The sequence below is a fragment of the Dipodomys spectabilis genome, unplaced genomic scaffold (genome assembly GCF_019054845.1).
Source record: "Dipodomys spectabilis isolate Male_0828 unplaced genomic scaffold, ASM1905484v1 ptg000388l, whole genome shotgun sequence".
Lineage (NCBI taxonomy): Eukaryota > Metazoa > Chordata > Mammalia > Rodentia > Heteromyidae > Dipodomys > Dipodomys spectabilis.
The window spans coordinates 2,628,415-2,637,577 of NW_024871065.1; the positions used below are offsets into that span (position 1 = coordinate 2,628,415).

Sequence of the window (9,163 nt, forward strand, 5' to 3'; positions counted from 1 at the left end):
ATTTGTGAAGTCCTGTTTTTGTATACCAGGACATGTGATGTGTAAATGTGACCCATCCCTTTTTTCAACCCCTGTAGCTATAAAATAAAAAGATTTTGTAGAAGCAGACGATAGCGTGTACTACTGAATTAACAAAAGTTGTACTGAAGTTATCTCTTTTTTTTTTTCCTTTTAAAGAAAATATCCATACAAAGAATTAAGCCTGTTGTGAACCCTGTCTGGATTTGAGAAGTGTGCATACACTCAGACACACACACAGTCTAAAAATAGCCCAAAGTAGACATTTGGGGACAAAAAAAGAAAGAAGCTTTGTATCATAGATCATTAATTTGCAGTGAATCTTTGCTCCTTTTTTGTTATTGTTTTGTTTTTCTGTTTTTTCCTGTGGTAATCTTAGAACGAGTGTCGGTTTGAAATGTAGATGTGCTCAGTTGGGGTGTCGCTGCTTGAACTCTGTATGGGGGGGCTCCTCAAATAAACCCATGTGAATGTAGTCCCCCCCCCAGGATGCTGCCACACCCCCAACAGAATAGAAGGAGAAGTCTAGTACTATTTCAAGTTTTATCTTTTTGTATATGAAAATAAAACGATAATAAAAGAACTTTGTTGTCCTGGTCTCATGGATGTGGGTGGACTTCCCTCCTTCCTTCCTTCCCCTTCTCCCTCCCTCTACCCTTCCCCCCCATGGCCCTTTCTCTTCTCCCTCTACCCTCTTCTTCTCCCTTCCCTCCCTCTGTCCCTCATACCCTTCTTTCCTTCCTTCTTGCGTGTGTGTGTGTACTGGGGCTTGGACTCAGGATCTGGACACTCGTCCTTACCTTCTTGGTCACTCATGCCTGGTGCTCTACCCCTTGAGGCACAGCTCCACTTCTGGTTTTTCTTTGCTGGTTCATTGGAACTCAAGAGACTCGGACTGTCCTGCCCAGGGCTGGCTTCCAACCCCGGTACTCAGATTCAAACCTGCTCCAGATGCGGGGCTGCTGGAGACTGGGGGCGAGGAGATGGCAGGCTGGGAGCGCCAGGCGCAGGCCCGCGCGCAGGCCCCAGGGGGAGGGCTCGCTTGGCATACGGGAGGCCCCGGGTTCGAGTCTGCTCCACAGACACAGGAAAAGCGGGAAGTGGCGCCTTGGCTCCAGTGGTGGAGCGCCAACCTTGAGCCAAAGTGCGCAAGTTCAAGCCCTAGGACTGGCAAGAATAAAGGAGTCCCGAACTCCCCAAGACGCCCCTGCTCCCCACCGGGGCAGAGCCTGGCCCTGCCTGGGGGCCCCCTGCATCCTGCGCACAGCATCCTCCGCCTCCTGCATCCTCCCATCCGACCGCGCATGCGCGTCCCACGCCGGCTGGGTACCAGGGGAAGCGACGACGCACGCGCGTCCCAGGCCGGCTACGACGGCGCATGCGCGCCCCAGTCCCCGAAGTTGGCTCGCCAGCTTCAGGTCCGCCGTGCGCATGCGCGGCCGTTAAAGTCCCAGCAAAATGGCCGCCAAGAGCTTCGCTTCCCGCCTCCGAGGCTCCCGGCGATTCCTGCGCGGCTTCGTGGTCGGGGCTGCCGTGGGCGCCGCCGCGGGAGCGGGGCTGACGGCCTGGCACCTCTCCCGGCGTCCGGGGGCCCCGGCAGCGGCGGCAGCGGGGGAGCCGAGCGGTAAGTCTTGGCGGGAAGCGTCGGTTCCTCCCCCGGACCGGAAGTGGCCGGGCTCCGGGGCGGGTTCGGAACCTTGACGGCGACACACAACTTCCGCCAGGCGCGCTCCTCCAGCCCGGGCCGGGCCGCGCCGGGCCTCAGTGGGGAGGCGGAGGCAGGCGTAGGCGCATGCGCTGTGTGTGAGTGTGTGCGCCTGTGTCAGGGCGTGTCAGTCGTGAGGCCCCGATTCAGGGCCGGGGCCTCTAGCGCTTTCCGCTCGAGCCTGGCGCTCTGCCCCTTCAGCCACAGCCACACTTCCCGCTTCTTGCTGGTTCACTGAGGATGAAGAGAGTCTCGTGGACTTCCCTGCCCGGGCTGGCTTTGAACTGCGATCCTCAGATCTCAGCCTCCTGAGGAGCTGGGATGACAGGCGTGAGCCACCGGCCCGCGCCTAGACCACCACCACCACCACCACCACCACCACCACCACCACCACCACCATCATCATCATCATCATCATCATTGTTATTGGCTGTCGTGGGGCCTGAACTCTGGGCCTGAGCGCTGTCCCTCAGCTCTTCAGTTCAAGGCTAGCGCTCTACCACTTGAGCCACAGCGCCACTTCCGGCTTTTTGCTTATGTGGTGCTCAGGAATCGAACCCAGGGCCTCAGGCATGCAAGGCAAGCGCTCTACCACTGAGCCACTTTCCCAGCCCTATTATTATTATATTATTATCCCCTTAGTATCAGTTCCAGGACTTGAACTCAGGGCCTGGGCACCGTCCCTGAGCTTCTTTGGCTCAAGGCTAGCTCTCTACCACTTGAGCCACAGCGCCCTGTTCTGGCATTTTCTGTTGTCTGTGGTGCTGAGGAATCGAACCCAGGGCTTCATGCATGCTAGCCAAGCGCTCTACCACTAAACCACATCCCCAGCCCTGGTTATACTTTTGAGCCAATTCTTTGCCATCCTGCTCTTAAAAGTTTTGATTTTAGTGGGCTGGGAAGGTGGCTCAGTGGTAGAGCGCTTGCCTTGCATGCTCGAGGCCCTGGGTTCGATTCCTCAGCACCACATAAGCAAAAAGAAAAAAAGCCTGAAGTGGCGCTGTGGCTCAAGTGGTAGAGCGTTAGCCTTGAGCTGAAGAGCTGAGGGACAGTGCCCAGGCCCAGAGTTCAGGCCCCACAACCGGGCCCAAAAAAAAAAAAAGTTTTGATTTTAGTAGGGCTCACTAATTATTTGTTATCTTCTTTTTTTTTCCATTTCCTTTTTAGGATCTACAGAAACAGCTGTGTTAGAACAATTTGGATTCCCGTTAGCTGGAACAGAGACCAGATGTTACACAAATCACGCCCTGTCCTATGACCAGACAAAACGAGTCCCTCGATGGGTCCTTGAACACATTTCCAAAAACAAGATTACAGGTACCTTAGTACCCAAGTGCCAGCAGCTCACACCTGTCATCCTACCTTGGGAGGCTGAGATCTGAGGATCACAGGTTCAAAGAATGTTCTAGAGCCAGGCACTGGTAGCTCACACCTGTCATCCTAACTACTCAGTGGGATTGGGAGCAAGCCTGGCCAGGAAGTCCATGAAACTCTTTATTTCTAATTAACCAACAAAAAGCCGGAAGTGGAGCTCTGGCTCAAGTGGTCCTGAATGAAAAAGCCAAAGAGAAAGTTTAAGGCCCCAAGTTTAAGCTTTAGTACCAGCACCCCCCTCCCCCAAAGAAAAAAAATAATAAAAAAGATAACAAAGATACTTTCCCTTATTCAGCCCCTGCCTGTCCAGGATAACTTATTTTATGTCTATAAATACCTATCATTTCAGTACATATATGCTTGTTTAAATATAATTGTGAAAAACAACACATAAAGGCTTAAAATAAAAATATGAGGTTAAGCTGGTCGCCAGTGGCTCACGCCTGTCATCCTAGCTACTCAGGAGGCTGAGATGTGAGGATTATGGTTCAAAGCCAGCCAGAGGGCAGACATCTTGAGATTCTTATTCCAGTTACCAGCAAGAAATCAGAAGTGGAGCTGTGGGACTGAGTATGTGGCTCAGTGGTAAGAGTGCTTGCCTAGCATGCACGAAGTACCTGGTTTGATTCCTCAGTACCACAGACACAGAAAAAGCCAGAAGTGAGTCTGGGAAGGTGGTTCAGTGGTAGAGCGCTTGCCTTGCATGCTTGAGGCCCTGGGTTGGATTCCTCAGCACCACATAAGCAAAAAGAAAAAAGCCGGAAGTGGCGCTGTGGCTCAAGTGGTAGAGCACTAGCCTTGAGCTAAAGAGCTGAGGGACAGCACCCAGGCCCAGAGTTCAGGCCCCACAACCGGACCCCCCAAAAAAAGCCAGAACTGGTGTGTGGCTCAAGTGGTAGAGCGCCAGCCTTGAGCATAAAAGCTTGGGGACAGCACCCAGGCCTTGAGTTTAAGCTTCAGAATTGGGGGGGGAGGGCGGGGAGGGGAGAAAAGGGAGCTTATTGTGTAAAATAAAAGCAACATCTTAGCTATTGTATTGTTATTACTTTTACTTAAAACCTACCTTTTGTGTGCTAATACTGGTGCTTGAACTCAGGGCCTGAGTGTTGTCCCTCAGCTCTTCAGCTCAAGACAAGCGCTCTACCACTTGAGCCACAGTACCACTTCCAGCTTCATGGTGGTTCATTGGAGATAAGAGTCTCACAGACTTTCCTGCCCAGGCTGGCTTTGAACCGTGGTCCTCCAGATCTCAGCCTCCTCTAAGTAGCTGGGATGACAGGTGTAAACCATTGGCACCTGACTACGTCTGAACTATTCTAGGAACTTGAGACATAAGTCTTCCCCAAAGTAATCTTCGCCTACACCGGCTTACCCGGCTTGGAGATCCCACAAGCCATTTGTCCATTGGTGATCCTTGGGTGTGTTTCTCTTTAGGGGATGCAGACAGAAAGCATTGCAAATTCCAGCCGGATCCCAGGATTCCTCCGGCCTTTAGCGCCCACAATGAAGACTATCTTGGAAGTGGCTGGTCTAGAGGCCATATGGCTCCAGCTGGAAATAACAAATTTTCAAGTGTAAGCACATTTTTAAAACATTTTAATTTATTATGATCATTATCATTATTATTATTTCATTTACTTATTTGTTGCCAGTTCCGGGGCCTGGATGCTGCCCCAGTTTCTTTTGTTCAAGACTGGCACTCTACCACTTGAGCCAAACTTCCTCTTTTGAGAGCTGGTTTTCTGTGTCTGTTTTGTGAAATATCTTGAAGAGAAAGGTGTTTCAGTGTAAGTGATTATCTTTTATTTCTTTTCACAGAAAGCCATGGCTGAAACCTTTTACCTTTCTAATATTGTGCCTCAGAATTATGAAAATAATTCTGGGTATTGGAATAGGTAAGTCTGGGAGTTTATAAAGTACATTCTTTAGCTGAGTGCCGGGGGCTTATTCCTGTCACCCAAGCTACTCAGGAGGCTGAGATCTAGAGGATCGTGGTTTGAAGCCAGCCCAGAGCAGGAAAGAATGTGAGAATCTTAGCTCCAATTAACCACAAAAAAAACGTAAGTAGCGCTGTGGCTCAAAGAGGTAGAATGTTAGCCTTGAGTGAAAAACTCAGGGATAGCACCCAGGCCCTGAGTTCAAGCATAGGATGGGCACCAAAAATAAATAAATATGCAAAGTGAGCCAGGCGCTGGTGGCTCACACCTGTAATCCTAGCTACTCAGGAGGCTGAGATCTGAGGATCGTGGTTCAAAGCCAGCCCAGGCAGGAAAGTCCACGAGACTCATATCTCTAGTAAATCACCAGAAAACCAGAAGTGGCGCTGTGGCTCAAGTGGTAGAGCGCTCTCCTTGAGCTGAAGAGCTGAGGGACAGCGCCCAGGCCCAGAGTTCAAGCCCCACAACTGCCAAAAAAAGAAAAAAAAAAGCAAATTGCATTCCATCTAAAAACGTTAGCGTAACTCCTGTGTACATCAGCTGGTTGGATAACATGTAATTCTTGAAAATGCTTTGAAACAAGTCTAGGTGGTGCATTACTGCATTTCTCTCTCCCCCCGCCCCCCCTTTTCTTTTGTGGCACTGGGGATTGAATCCAGGCATAGACAAATGTCTGCCAACCACTGGATTACAGCCCCCAGCCTTGACTGTTTTGTGTGTGTGTGTGTGTGTGTGTGTGTGTGCCTGTCCTGGGGCTTGAACTCAGGGCCTTGGCGCTGTTCCTCAGCTCTTCAGCTCAAGGCTGGCACTGTACCACTTTGAACCATGGCACTACTTCTGGTTTTCTAGTGGTTCATTGGAGATAAGAGTCTCATGGCCTTTCCTGCCCAGGCTGGCTTTGAACTGCCATCCTCAGATCTCAGCCCCCTGAGAAGCTGGGATGACAGGCATGAGCCACCAGCACCTGGCTTAAACGTAAGTTGTTGAAATCTGTCTGTCTGTCTGCCTGTCTATCTACCTACCTATCTATCTATCTTTCTATCTATCTATCTATCTATCTATCTATCTATCTATCTATCTATCTATCTATCTATCTATCTATCTATTTATCTATCTGTGAAAGTAATGCTTCTTATTTATCGATTCCTTTGGTGGTTATTATTATTGTTTTTGGGGTCCGGTCCTGGGGCCTGAACTCTGGGCCTGGGCTCTGTCCCTCAGCTCTTCAGCTCAAGGCTAGCTCTCTACCACTTGAGCCACAGCGCCTCTTCCGGCTTTTTTCTTGTTGCTTATGTGGTGCTGAGGAATCGAACCCAGGGCTTCATGCATGCAAGGCAAGCGCTCTACCCCTGAGCCACCTTCCCAGCCCCGATTCCTTTGGTTTTTCAGAATAGAAATGTATTGCCGGGAACTGACAGAGCGCTTCGAGGATGTGTGGGTAGTGTCTGGACCTCTGACCTTACCTGAGACTAGAAATGATGGCAAGAAGACTGTGAGTTACCAGGTAGGGCCTTGAAACATTCAGGGCTTTGTTACTTGCATGAACTTTGTTTCATCCTGGGTTCAGTTTTTGCATATGCGCACGCGCGTGTTTATGTGCATGCGTGCATGCGCATACACTGGTACTGGGGCTTGAACTCTGGGCTTAGGGGCTGAGCTTTTTTTTTTTCCTTAAGGCTGGCACTACCACTTGAGCCACAGCGCCACTTCTGGCTTTTTAGCGGTCCATTGGAGATCAGAGTCTCACAGACTTTCCTGCTTTCCTGCTTTGAACCGCCATCCTCCAGATCTCAGCCTCCTGAGTAGCTGGAATGATGCACGTGAGTTGTGCTTTTCCTTATTCAGAAGCTTAAGGATAACAGGTAAATGAAAAAAAAAAAAAAATGACGTGGAGCCAGATGCCGGTGGCTCACACCTGTCATCCTAGCTTGCTCAGGAGGCTGAGATCGAGTGGACCCTGGTTCAAAGCCAGCCAGGGCAGATAATCTGCGAGACCTAGCCAAAAACTGGAAAGTAGAGGTGTGGCTGAAGTGGTAGAGCACCAGCCTGGAGCAAAAATAGCCAAGGAAGAAGCATGAGGCCCTGAGTTTAATCCTCCAGCACCAAACAGACAGACAGACAAACAGACATGGTACAGGGAGGGGAGAGCCCCAAAATAAACCACAGAAAATGGGCCAAGAGTGATTTTCTTATAGTCAGGCACAAATGTCGGTTAGAATATTTGGGAGAGCATGATCCAGTCCTAGAACTCCGGCGACCCGGCCGCCCGCGGGCAGATAAGTAGCAGTGATTTTGATCGGAAGTGAGTCACCTGACAGCTCTTATCAGACTCACCCCTTTTTCTCAGAGCTGCTTCTCCATTGGAAACCGGCCTTCAGCTGCCAGAGATGACCACACAAGAAAGCAGGCCAGCTGCCATGGCTCACGTCTGGCATCCGAGCACTCAGGAGGCTGAGAGCTAGAGGATCATGGTTCAAAGCCAGCCTCTGGCAGTAAAATCAAGTCTGTGAGACTCTTTCTCTCTGGTGAGCCAGCAAAAAGCCAAAAGTGGTTAAAGTGGTAGAGTAGATGTAGGAGCTTGTAGTCTTGAGCAAAAAAAAGGCTCAGGGAATATTATGATTTTTTTTTTCTTCTTGCTGGTACTGGAGCTTGAACTCAGGGCCTGGGCTTTATCCCTGAGCCTCTCTGTGCTCAAGGTGAGCATGCTACCACTTGAGCCACAGCACCACTTCTGGCTTCTTCTTGTGTGTGGTACTAAGGAATCAAATCCAGGGCTTTGTGCATGCTAGGCAAGCGCGCTACCACTGAGCCACCTTCCCAGCCCCTGTTACTGTAATATACGTGTTTAAAACACCTTGTAGAAATGTTATTTCTTTACCTTTGGCTGGAATTAGCCTATTGATGGAGGGATGGATTCTTTTTATCAGTCATGGGACTTGAACTCAGGGCCTGAGCACTGTCCTGAACTCTTTTGCTCAAGGTTGGCGCTCTACCACTCTGAGCCAACTATGGCGCCACTTCTGGTTTCCTGGTGGTTAATGGAGATCAAGAGGCTCACGGACTTTTCCTGCTCAGGCTGGCTTCGAACCACGATCCTCCGGATCTCAGCCTTCTGAGTAGCTGGGGTGACATGTGTGAGCCGCCAGTGAAATCTGTGGTTCACCTGTGCTGCTTGTGTTGTAGGTGATAGGCTCAGACAATGTGGCCGTGCCCTCGCATCTTTACAAAGTGATCCTGGCCCGCAGGAGCCCCGGGTCCCCCGAGCCCTTGGCCCTGGGGGCTTTTGTGGTGCCCAACGAAGCCATCGGCTTCCAGCCCCCATTGGCGGACTTCCAGGTGAGCCTGCGGGATCTGGAGGCGCTGTCGGGCCTGGTGTTCTTCCCCCGTGTGGACCGGACACGGGAGATCCAGGACCTCTGCTCCGTGGACAGCTGCAAACTCATGGACTTCCAGGACTTCACGCTGTACCTGAGCACCCGGAAGGTGGACAGCGCCCGCTCACTGCCCCGGCTGGAGAAGATTCTGGAAAACCTGAAGGATGCGGGCATCGAACCCGATGCCTATTTTATGAGTCACTACATGAAAAAGCTTAAAGAACTGATGGCTAAGGAGCAGCCAGGCACCCGGGTGGGGAAATCCTCCTAGATGAGTTGCTTTTGTAAGTTTTGGATGTGTGTGCCCAGTACCAGAACTTGAACTCAGGGTCTGGCCACTCTCCCTTAGCTATTTTCTTTTCTCTTTTTCTTTTGGTCAGTCACGGGGCTTGAACTCTGGGCCTGGGCGCTGTCCCTCAGCTCTTCAGCTCAAGGCAAGTGCTCTACCACTTGAGCCACAGTGCCCCTTCTGGTTTTCTGGTGGTTTATTGGAGATAAGAGTCTCATGGACTTTCCTGCCCGGGCTGGCTTTGAACCACAATCCTCAGATCTCAGCCTCCCGAGTAGCTGGGATTGACAGGCACAAGCCATGGTGCCCGCCGCTTGAAGGAAGAGGAAGGGAAGGATGCAGCGGGTGGGCAGGGGTGTGGTGGGGAGGACGGGGGGGGGGGGAGGGGGCGGTGAAGGATGGATGGGGGGAAGGGGGCGGTGAAGGATGGATGGGAGGAGATTCAAAACGGTCCATACGTCTGGAC

At 51.2% G+C, this 9,163-nt stretch overlaps 1 protein-coding gene across 1 annotated transcript; it reads left to right on the plus strand.

Moving 5' to 3' along the window:
* The first annotated feature begins 1,476 nt into the window (after window positions 1-1,476).
* Exog (exo/endonuclease G) lies at window positions 1,477-8,783 on the plus strand. The gene is made up of 6 exons (XM_042667309.1): window positions 1,477-1,642; window positions 2,891-3,040; window positions 4,532-4,671; window positions 4,916-4,992; window positions 6,424-6,538; window positions 8,218-8,783. The coding sequence occupies exons 1-6, from the start codon at window positions 1,477-1,479 to the stop codon at window positions 8,677-8,679; spliced, it is 1,110 nt and encodes a 369-aa protein (XP_042523243.1). The 3' UTR covers window positions 8,680-8,783.
* Window positions 8,784-9,163: the final 380 nt, after the last annotated feature.